Source organism: Serinus canaria, unplaced genomic scaffold, assembly GCF_022539315.1.
Source record: "Serinus canaria isolate serCan28SL12 unplaced genomic scaffold, serCan2020 HiC_scaffold_266, whole genome shotgun sequence".
NCBI classification, from domain to species: Eukaryota; Metazoa; Chordata; class Aves; order Passeriformes; family Fringillidae; genus Serinus; species Serinus canaria.
Genome location: NW_026108380.1, coordinates 1 through 10,748, shown reverse-complemented (window position 1 = coordinate 10,748; position 10,748 = coordinate 1). Strand labels below are relative to the sequence as shown.

Below are 10,748 nucleotides of genomic sequence, written 5' to 3'. Positions count from 1 at the left end.
ACCCCCTGTCTTCGTTCGGGGGACAGCACGGGCGAGCTGGTGGCCGTGAAGAGGCTGCAGCAGGATTCGGCCAAGGAAATTCGGGATTTCGAGAGGGAGATCCAAATCCTGCACTCGCTGCAGCACGACTTCATCGTCCGGTACCGGGGCGTCTGCTACAGCCGGGGTGAGCTGGGAATGGGGCTGGGACCGCTGGGAATGGGGCTGGGAATGGGGCTGGGACTGCTGGGAATGGGATTAGGAACACTGGGAATGGGGCTGGGAATGGGGCTGGGACCACTGCGCACTGGGAATGGGGCTGGGAATGGGGCTGGGAATGGGGCTGGGATGGGGCTGGGAATGGGGCTGGGATTGGGGCTGGAATGGGATTAGGAACACTGGGAATGGGGCTGGAAATGGGGCTGGGAATGGGGCAGGGAACACTGGGAATGGGACAGGAATGGGACGGGAATGGGGTTGGGAATGGGGCTGGGAACACTGGGAATGGGACAGGAATGGGGCTAGGAATGGGGCTGGGAATGTGGCAGGAATGGGGCTGGGAATGGGATAGGAATGGAGATGGGAATGGGGCTGGAAAAGGGACAGGAATGGAGCTGGGAACACTGGGAATGGGACGGGAATGGGGCTGGGAATGGGACAGGAATGGGGCTGGGAATGGGACGGGAATGGGGCTGGGAATGGAGCAGGAGTGGGGCTGGGAATACTGGGCATGGGGCTGGGAATGGGGCTCTGAATGGGGCAGGAATAGACAGGGAAGGGCAGGGAATGGACAAGGAATGGGGCAGGGAATGGACAAGGAATGGGGCAGGGAATGGGACAGGGAATGGGGCAGGGACCGGGGCAGGGATCCCCGTTCCCGGCTCCGGCCATCCCGGTGCCGGATTTGCCCGCAGGGATGCGCGGGCTGCGGCTGGTGATGGAATTCCTGCCCAACGGCTGCCTGCGGGATTTCCTGCAGAAGAACCAGCCCCGCCTGGAGCACGGGACGCTGCTCCTCTACGCCTGGCAGATCTGCAAGGTGGGATCGGGGCGGGCACCGGGAAAACGGGGCTGGGGCTGGAGCAATGCCATGGATCCACCCGAGGGTCACTGTCCAGCCCTGGGGATGCTGCAGGATCCTGTCCCGGCCGGAGCAGCACCACCCTCACCCCCGGGGCTGTGCTCCGGCCGGGATGAGCCCCCAAGGACCCTCCCGCGGGGGTTCCCCAGCCCTGGGGACGCTGCTGTGTCCCCGCTCCCCTCCAGCAGCCGCCTCCCGGCAGGGCATGGAGTACCTGGGGGCGCAGCGCTGCGTGCACCGGGACCTGGCCAGCAGGAACATCCTGGTGGAGAGCGACAGCCACGTCAAGATCGGCGACTTCGGGCTGGCCAAGCTGCTCCCGCAGGGCAAGGATTACTACGTGGTGCGGGAGCCCGGCCAGAGCCCCGTGTTCTGGTGAGGGAGGGGCGCACGGGGAGGGCTGGAATTCCAGCGGGATCCGGGGCTCAGAACCTGCTTTTCCCGGAGATCAGGATCCCCTTTTCTGGGGACTCAGAATCCCCTTTTCCTGGGGCTCAGAACCCGTTTTTTACAGAGCTCAGGATCCCCTTTTCTGGGGACTGAGAACTTGTTTTTCCCAGAAGTCAGGATCCCTATTTCCCAGGGCTCAGAACCCGTTTTTCCCAGAGCTCAGGATCCCCTTTCCCTGGAGCTCAGAACCCGTTTTTCCCGGGGCTCAGGATCCCATTTTCCCAGAGCTCAGAACATGTTTTTCCCGGGGCTCAGAACCCATTTTTCCCAGGGCTCAGGATCCCCTTTTCCCGGGGGTCTGGACCCATTTTTCCCAGGGCTCAGGATCCCCTTTTCCTGGTGCTCAGAACCCGTTTGTCCCAGGGCTCAGGATCCCCTTTTCCGAGGGCTCAGAACCCATTTTTCCCGGAGCTCTGGACCCGTTTTTCCCGGGGCTCTGGACCCGTTTTTCCCGGGGCTGAGGATCCCCTTTTCACAGAGCTCAGAACCCATTTTTCCCAGGGCTCTGGACCCATTTTTCCCAGAGCTCAGAACCCATTTTTCCCGGGGCTCAGGATCCCCTTTTCCTGGTGCTCAGAACCCGTTTTTTCCCGGGGTTCAGAATCCCCTTTTCCCAGGGCTCAGGATCCCCTTTCCACAGAGCTCAGAACCCATTTTTTCCAGGGCTCAGGATCCCCTTTTCCCTGGGTTCAGAACCCATTTTTTCCCGGGGCTGCGGACCCGTTTTTCCCGGGGCTCTGAACCCGTTTTTCCCGGGGCTCTGGACCCGTTTTTCCCGGCAGGTACGCTCCGGAATCCCTGGCTGACAACATCTTCTCCTGCGCCTCCGACGCCTGGAGCTTCGGCGTGCTCCTCTACGAGCTCTTCACCTACAGCTCCAAGAGCAGGAGCCCCTCGGAGGTGACGTTTTCCCTGGAAAGGAGAGGGACATTCCCCCCGGGACGAACCCCTCGCATCCTCCCGGGTGTCCCGGTACTCACGGATGCCCCCCGTGCCCGCAGGAATTCCTGCGGATGATGGGCACCGCCAGGCCGCCGCAGATCATCTGCCACCTGCTGGAGCTCCTCAAGGACAACCGGCGACTCCCGGCTCCCACCGGCTGTCCCCCGGAGGTGACACCGCTGTCCCGGGGTTGGCGGGGGGGTCCCCGGGGTGCCCCTCCTGCCCTGATGTCCCTTGTCCCCCCGCCCAGGTGTACGCGCTGATGATGAGCTGCTGGGCCTTCACCCCTGGCGCCAGACCCACTTTTGGGGAGCTGTCCCCCAAAATCGAGGCGCTGCGGGATGGGCGGAGCAAAACTCGGGGGTAGCTCCCCCCCCCAAGAATGGACCCCTCCCCAATCCGTGGTGATGCTTCCCTGAGCTTTGAGGGGGGACAGAGCCCCCACCCCTCTTTTCCCACATCACAACCCTCCCATCCCTTTGGCTTTTCCCCCTTTTTTCCTTGCCCTCCTCGCTCCGTGGCAGAATTGGGATGGATTTATGGGATTTATGGGATTTATGGGATTTCTGGGATTTATGGGATTTATGGGATTTATGGGATTTCTGGGATTTCTGGGATTGGCGCCGTGGCAGGAAGGAGGCAGCAGCCGGCGGGGGGGGATTTATTAGAAAATAAAGTGTTTAATAAAAGAGCAGCTCCTGCTCCCTTCACAGCACAGGGGAGGGCGGCGGGGGGGAGCAGGAGACGACGCGGGGACAGCGACAGGGCGGGGACAGGAGGAGGAGGAGGAGGAAAGGGAGGAAGAGGAGGAGGCGCCCCCTCCCCAGCCCGCCTCCATCCAGTGTTTTTCCAATTCACACAACCGCGGGGGGGGCCTGGGGGGGGTCCGGGAGCCGCTCAGGACCCCGCCAGGTAAATCCCTGCGGAGGAAAGGTGGGCACAGAGGAGGGAGGGCACGGCCCCGGCCAGGCACGGGCACTGCCCAGCGGCCGGAGCTTGGTGCCAGCACCGAACCGGGGGACCTCGGGAACCCCAAAGAGCAGGGAAAGGACCCTAAACACCCCAGGGAAGGGACCCTGAGCACCCCAAAGAGCAGGGAAGGGACCCCGTGCACCCCAAAGAGGACCCCATGAACCCCACAGAGTAGAAAATGAACACCTGTGAACCCCAAGGAGCGAGGAAAAGGACCCTAAACATCCCATGGAAGGGACCCTGAGCACCCCAAAGAGCAGGGAAGGGACCCTGAGCACCACAAAGAGCAGGGAAAGGACCCTAAATACCCCAGGGAAAGGACCCTGAGCACCCCAAAGAGAGAGGAAAGAACCCTAAATACCCCAGGGAAAGGACCCTGAGCACCCCAAAGAGCAAGAAAATGGAACCCTGGAGAACCCACAAAGAGCAGAGAAAGGACCCTAAACACCCCAGGGAAGGAACCCCCCGTTCCCCCAGGACCCAGGGGATGGACAGAGGACCCCACACTCCCCAAGGCTGTGGGGAAGGGACCCCCCAGCCCCATCCCCGTCCCCCCCACCGGCCGTACCTGTGGCAAACCTCTTCTTGACCAGCGACATGCGGTACCCGGCGCCCGCCAGCTCCACCTCCACCCCCGACAGCGTGCTGCCCTCGCTGCTGAACTGGGCAGCCACGGGACTGGGCTTACTGGGACCCCCCAGCGGCTCCCAGCTGGCCGAGAGCCGCCCACAGCCTGGGGGAGGGGACAGCGCAGGGGTTGGGGGGGGTCGGGATGCGGAGCCCCCGCCCCGGGACCCCCGAGCAGGGCGGGCCCGGCCTCACCTCCCTGGCCCGGGGCGCCGGGGATGTCCAGCAGCTTCCAGAGCAGCCGCTTCTCCTCCAGGTTCCTGCCGGGATAAGGGGGGTGGTCCTCAAGCCCCCACACCCCCAAAATTCAACCCTTGCTGCCCATCCGCACATCCTGCCTTCCTTACCCCGTCAGGGTCCCCATTTCCCAGTCCAGGGTCCCCATTTCCCAGTCCAGTGTTCCCATTTCCCAGTCCAGGGTCCCCATTTCCGAGTCCTGGGTCCCCATTTCCGAGTCCAGTGTCCCCATTTCCCAGCCCAGTGTCCCCATTACCCAGTCCAGGGTCCCCATTTCCCAGTCCAGGGTCCCCATTTCCCAGTCCAGTGTTCCCATTTCCCAGTCCAGGGTCCCCATTTCCCAGTCCTGGGTCCCCATTTCCCAGCCCAGTGTCCCCATTTCCCAGCCCAGTGTCCCCGTTTCCCAGCCCAGGGTCCCCATTTCCCAGTCCTGGGTCCCCATTTCCCAGCCCAGTGTCCCCATTACCCAGTCCAGGGTCCCCCTCCTCCCACCCTGGGCAGACTCAGGACCCCTTTCCTGTGCTCCCCACCTTCAGCAAGTGTGGGACCCCCCCAGTCCTGTGTCCTCCCCCCACCCTGAGGGAGTTTGGGCCTCTCAGCCCTGTGTCATCCACCCTGTGAAGGTTTGGGACCCCAGACCCTTCACCCCCCACCCTGTTCATGCTCAGGACCCCAGACCCTTCACCCCCCACCCTGTTCAGCCTCAGGACCCCAGACCCTTCACCCCCCACCCTGAGGGAGTTTGGGGCTCCCAGCCCTGTGTCATCCACCCTCTGAAAGTTTGGGACCCCAGACCCTTCACCCCCGACCCTGATCATGCTCATGACCCCAGACCCTTCACCCCCCACCCTGCTCATGCTCAGGACCCCAGACCCTTCACCCCCACCCTGTTCATGCTCAGGACCCCAGACCCTTCACCCCCACCCTGTTCATGCTCAGGACCCCAGATCCTCCACCCCCGCCCCGCCGCAGCCCAGCCCCGCTCTCTCCCCGTTCCCTCTCTCCCCGTTCCCGGTACCAGCTGGCCGCGGGCTGCAGCCGCAGGTTGGTCAGGGGCTCCTCCACGGGCAGCAGGACGTGCACGTTGCCCAGGGGCACGGGCAGTGCCAGGGCGGCCGCGTTGTAGCCGTACTCCACGCTGACCCGCGTGGCCCCGGGCGCGCAGTCCCAGCGCACGCAGAGCCGCAGCGGCGCCGAGCCGGGGCCCAGCCGCGAGAACTGCGGCACATCGGGGGGTTCAGGGGGGCACCGAGACCCTGCCGTGCCCAGGGTGGGGTGCCCTCAGGGGCTCACCTGGTACTTGAGCAGCGCCACGTTGTAGTAGGAGGCGGCCGGGCTCTGCTCCGCCTGTTTCTGCAGGTGCCCGGTCAGCGCTGCCATGTTCAGCCAGAAGTCCTTGGTGCTGGGGTCGCTCTGGGAGGGGTCGCTGGGGGCGTGGGGGGGATGAGGGGCAGCAAGGTCTGGGTACCCCCAGAAGCTGGCACCCCGGTACTCAGCTCCAAACCATGCCCAGATCCCGCTGGGATCCCCAAAACTCAGCTCCCCATCACTGCATTCCCAGTATGCCCAGACCCCCAAGAATCCCAAAATCCCAATCCCCAGCTCCCCATCGCTGCATTCCCAGCACCCCCAGACCCCAAGAATCCCAAAATCCCAATCCCCAGCTCCCCATCGCTGCATTCCCAGCATGCCCAGACCCCCAAAAATCCCCAAATCCCAATCCCCAGCTCCCCATCGCTGCATTCCCAGCATGCCCAGACCCCCAAAAATCCCCAAATCCCAATCCCCAGCTCCCCATCGCTGCATTCCCAGCACCCCCAGACCCCCAAGAATCCCAAAATCCCAATCCCCATCGCTGCATCCCAGCATGCCCAGAGCCCAAACAATCCCCAAATCCCAATCCCCAGCTCCCCATCGCTGCATTCCCAGCATGCCCAGACCCCCAAGAATCCCAAAATCCCAATCCCCAGCTCCCCATCGCTGCATTCCCAGCACCCCCAGACCCCAAGAATCCCAAAATCCCAATCCCCAGCTCCCCATCGCTGCATTCCCGCACGCCCAGAGCCCTGGAACCCCCAAAACTCTGCTCCCCATCCCTCAGCTCCTGAGGGTATCCCCAGGAAAACAGGGACACTCTGTACCCCAAAACCCACCCCCGTCCCTGCACCCATCACTTCCCAAGGTCCCCGTCTGTCCTGTACCCCAAAACCTGCCCCTATTGCTGCACCCATCACCTCCCATGGCCCCCATGCCCCTCCTGTACCCTAAAACTCACCCCCATCATTCTACCCACACTTCTGAACCTCCCTAAGCCCCTCCTGTACCCCAAAACCTGCCCCTATTGCTGCATCCATCACCCCCTAAGCCCCTCCTGTACCCCAAAACCCGGCCCCATCACTCTACCCACACTTCCCAAGGTCCCCATGCCCCTCTTGTACCCCAAAATCCACCCCTACTGCTGCACCCATCACCTCCCATGGTCTCTACGCCCCTCCTGTACCCCAAAACTCACCCCCCATCACTCCACCCACACTTCTGAACCTCCCTAAGCCCCTCCTGTACCCCAAAACCCGCCCCCATCACTCTACCCACACTTCCCAAGGTCCCCATGCCCTTCCTGTACCCCAAAACCCGCCCCTACTGCTGCATCCATCACTTCCCATGGCCCCCATGCCCCTCCTGTACCCCAAAACCCGCCCCTATTGCAGCATCCATCACTTCCCAACCTCCCAAAGCCCCTCCTGTACCCCAAAACCCGCCCCTATTACTGCACCCATCACCTCCCCAGGCTCCTGGATCCCCCAGACACCCCCCGTAGCCCAACCCCAGCCCCCCACCGCTGCCCCCCGCACCTCGCAGGCTGTCCCCGCGGTGTCCCCGCGGTGTCCCCCTCACCTGTAGAGCAGCTCGGCGTTGGGCAGGAACTGCTCGATGGCTCCGGCGTTGAGCAGGCGGAAGCTGAGCACGGGCGGGGCCGCGGGGCCGCCGAACACTCGCACGATGCCGGCGGGGAAGGACATGGTCAGCTCCCCGGTCACCTTCACCAGGCAGCTGCTGGGGACACACCGGGGGTCAGGGGACCTGCCCCGGGCAGGACACGGCGGTCGGAGGGACCCCCGGGATCCCCCCCCCCGTACCTGTCGGCGTCGCGCCCCTTGAAATAAGCGTGCACGTACTCGGTGAAGGCGGTGGCCACGGGCAGCGCGTCCTGCGAGCCCAGCACCACCGGGCTGGGACCGCGAGACAGCCCTGGGGAGGGGGGCACAGGGGTCAGCGCACGGCTGGGACCCCCAGCCCACCCCCCGGAATCCCCCCGGGACGCACCGAGAGCCGGCGGGGCCACGGAGAAGAAGCCGCGCTCGCCCAGGCTGGCGGGAGCCGAGTGCGAGGGGCCGCAGCTCCAGGAGGGCGAGGGGCTCAGCGAGCGCGACTGCCGAGGCAAGGAGGGGCTGGGCTGGGTGTCTGCAACCCTGCACCCCCGAATTCCCACACCCCGAATTCCGCATCCCTGCACCCCGAATTCGGCATTCCTGCATCCCCGAATTCCGCATCCCTGCGCCCCCGAATTCCATATCCCCGCACCCCCGAATTCCCACATCCCAAATACCCACACCCCAAATCCCCACATCCCTGAACTCCCCACACCCCAGAATTCCCACACCCCAAATCCCCACATCCCCGAATTCCCCACACATCGAATTCCCACACCCCCGAACTCCCACACCCCTGAACCCCCAAATTCCCACCCCCTGAATCCCCACACCCCAAATCCCCACATCCCCGAACTCCACACCCTGATCCCACACCCCAATTCCCCCCAATTCCCAACCCCCGAATTTCCACATCCCAAATCCACACCCCAAATCCCCACATCCCCGAACTCCCACACCCCTGAATCCCCACACCCCCAAATTCCCCAACACCCCCGAATTTCCACATCCCAAATACCCACACCCCAAATCCCCACATCCCTGAACTCCCCACACCTCCGAATTCCCACACCCTGAATTTCCACACCCCCAAATTCCCACCCCCTGAATCCCCACACCCCAAATCCCCACACCCCCGAATTCCCCACACATCCCTGACTCCCCACACCCCCGAACCCCCAAATTCCTACCCCCTCCATCCCACCCCCCTTCTCATTCCCCAGGGAATCTCCTCCCAGTGCCGCCCTCCCGGTGCTGCCATTCCCATACTGGGAGCACTGGGAAGCCGGGGCCTGTCTGACCGCCCCTCCCGGGGGTCCCCGCGCCCCCCCCAAGCCCGGGGGTCCCCATGCCCCCCCAGACCCCGCACCAGGTCGCTGTTGCTGCCCGCGGCCGGCCCGGCCGGCGGCCGCTTGGTGCGGGAGCGGCGCGGGGGGGCCACGAGAGGAACGTCCCGGGGGGCAGCGCTGGGCCAGGCGGGCACCGAGTCTGGGGGGGCACGAACGGGGGGTGAGGGGAGAGCCCCGACACGGCAGGAATCCAGGACCACCCCCCGGGAATTGGGCAGGGCTCGGTTTTGGGGTGGGGGGCGGAGTTGGGGTGATGGGGGCAGATTTTGGTGTTTTGGGGGCAGATTTAGGGGGGGGGGGCGGGTTAAGGGTAATGGGGGGCAGAGTTGGGGGTCGTGGGGGGCACAGTTCAGGCTAATTGGGGGGCAGAGTTGGGGGTCAAGGGGGCACAGTTCAGGCTAGATTGGGGGGCAGAGTTGGGGGTCATGGGGGGCACAGTTCAGGCTAATTGGGGGGCAGAGTTGGGGGTCATGGGGGGCACGGTTCAGGCTAATTGGGGGGCAGAGTTGGGGGTCGTGGGGGGCACAATTCAGGCTAATTGGGGGGCAGAGTTGGGGGGTCACGGGGGGCACAGTTCAGGCTAATTGGGGGGCAGAGTTGGGGGTCACGGGGGGCACAGTTCAGGCTAATTGGGGGGCAGAGTTGGGGTCGGGGGGGCACAGTTCAGGCTAATTGGGGGGCAGAGTTGGGGGTCACGGGGGGCACAGTTCAGGCTAATTGGGGGGCAGAGTTGGGGGTCGGGGGGGCACAGTTCAGGCTAATTGGGGGGCAGAGTTGGGGGGCACTCAGGACAGAGTTTGGGGTCACGGGGGGCACAGTTCGGGGTCATGGGGGCAGATTTGGAGGGAACGGGGGGGGCAGAGTTGGGGGCTGTGGGAGTCCCCTTTAGGGGTAACGTGGGGCAGCCCCCCCGCCCCCGACACTCACCCGGCTCCGACTGCAGCGGGGGGGTCCCGGCCGTGCCCCCCTCGCTCAGCCTGGTCCCCGGCCCTTGGCAGCCCCAGGGAGAGGGGCTGGAGGACTCCCCCCCGCTCGGGGGGGCCGGCGAGGAGGAGGACGATGAGGCCGAGTTGGAGGAAGGACGCGTCAGGGGGGGCTGCTCCCCTCCGGGACTTCGGGGTCTGCCCCAAGCCGGGGGGTCCCCAAAGGGGTCCGGCGAGGGCGCTTCTCGTGGGGCGGGGCCGCTGAGGCAGCGGCTGCGACCCCGGGGCGCGACCCCCGCGTCCCCCCAGAGCCCCTCGGCGCCGGGGCCGCTGAAAACGGCGAAGTTGGGGGGCTCGGGGAGGCGGCCGGAGGGGCTGCGGGGCCGCGGGGCCCAGGCGGTGCTGGCGGGGGGCGGCTCCGCTTTGGGGCCGGGGCTCTGCGGCGTGCCCGGCTGCGGGGTCCAGGGCCGGGAGTCCGGGGAGGGGCCGGGCGCGGGGTGCGAGGGCGAATCCAGCCCCGAGTCCTCCACGTTCTCCGGGGACGAGGAGGAGAAGGGCGACGAGGACGAGGTGAGGACGTAGGAGCGGGGGGCTGCGGGACAGCCCCGGTCAGAGCGCGGCCCCCCCACCCCGCCGGGGGTTCCCGTCGCGCCCCCCAAATCCTCACCCGGGAATTCCTCTGCCTCCAACGCCGACTCCAGGGGGGGCCCGAAGAGCGCGGCCGAGGGCGGCGTGTCCTGGGGGGGCTTCCCGGGGTCGCTGGGACAGGGACAGAGTGGGGGGGGGGGGGGCTCAGAGCCTGCCCAGGACCCCCCAGAAATGGGAATTGGCCACTCTAGGGTACCCCAATCCCTCCCTGTCCCCTACCTGTTCACCTGCGCCGCTGGCAGAGCCCTCCCCGTGCTGTCACCTGCGGGAGAGGGGACACTGCACTGCATCCCCAAGGACCCCTGGTGTGACCCCCCCCCAAATCCTCAGGACCCCAGCCCGGTCTCAACCCGCCGCCAGTGTCCCCTCGGGGTCCATGTCACTGCAGGCCGGGGTCAGGGACGCCGTGTGCCCTGCAGGGGGATGTCACTGTGAGGGGACACGGAGCCACGGGGACTCTGGGGTGGCTCAGGAAGGGCGGGGTGTCCCCATGGATGGGGGGCTAGGAGGAGGTGATGTCCCCAGGGATTGGGTTTAAGGAAGAGTGGCATTGTCCCCAAGGGGAAGGGGCTCAGGAAGGATGGCATGTCCCCAAGGATGAGATGTCCCA

At 65.4% G+C, this 10,748-nt stretch overlaps 2 protein-coding genes across 2 annotated transcripts; one reads left to right on the top strand and one right to left on the bottom strand.

The window, feature by feature from the left end:
• The first annotated feature begins 23 nt into the window (after nucleotides 1–23).
• LOC127061212 (tyrosine-protein kinase JAK3-like) lies at nucleotides 24–3,143 on the top strand. The gene is made up of 6 exons (XM_050987812.1): nucleotides 24–166; nucleotides 894–1,018; nucleotides 1,263–1,435; nucleotides 2,293–2,410; nucleotides 2,512–2,622; nucleotides 2,703–3,143. The coding sequence occupies exons 2-6, from the start codon at nucleotides 896–898 to the stop codon at nucleotides 2,817–2,819; spliced, it is 642 nt and encodes a 213-aa protein (XP_050843769.1). The 5' UTR covers nucleotides 24–166; nucleotides 894–895; the 3' UTR covers nucleotides 2,820–3,143.
• Nucleotides 3,113–10,551, bottom strand: LOC127061211 (F-BAR domain only protein 1-like; the record flags this gene model as incomplete). The annotated part of the gene is made up of 13 exons (XM_050987811.1): nucleotides 3,113–3,372; nucleotides 3,993–4,157; nucleotides 4,247–4,311; nucleotides 5,307–5,506; nucleotides 5,582–5,714; nucleotides 7,184–7,339; nucleotides 7,426–7,537; nucleotides 7,613–7,718; nucleotides 8,588–8,706; nucleotides 9,495–10,082; nucleotides 10,158–10,249; nucleotides 10,358–10,400; nucleotides 10,489–10,551. Coding segments are annotated over 13 exons (1,865 nt in total), but the record flags the coding sequence as incomplete, so codon positions are not given.
• Nucleotides 10,552–10,748: the final 197 nt, after the last annotated feature.

Excerpts from the sequence above, each read along its gene's own strand:
- LOC127061212 (XM_050987812.1), top strand. The coding sequence starts at position 896 with ATGCGCGGGCTGCGGCTGGTGATGGAATTCCTGCCCAACGGCTGCCTG. Across the intron at positions 1,436-2,292 it reads GGCCAGAGCCCCGTGTTCTG|GTACGCTCCGGAATCCCTGG; the intron begins GTGAGGGAGGGG and ends TTTTCCCGGCAG. Across the intron at positions 2,623-2,702 it reads CCACCGGCTGTCCCCCGGAG|GTGTACGCGCTGATGATGAG; the intron begins GTGACACCGCTG and ends CCCCCCGCCCAG.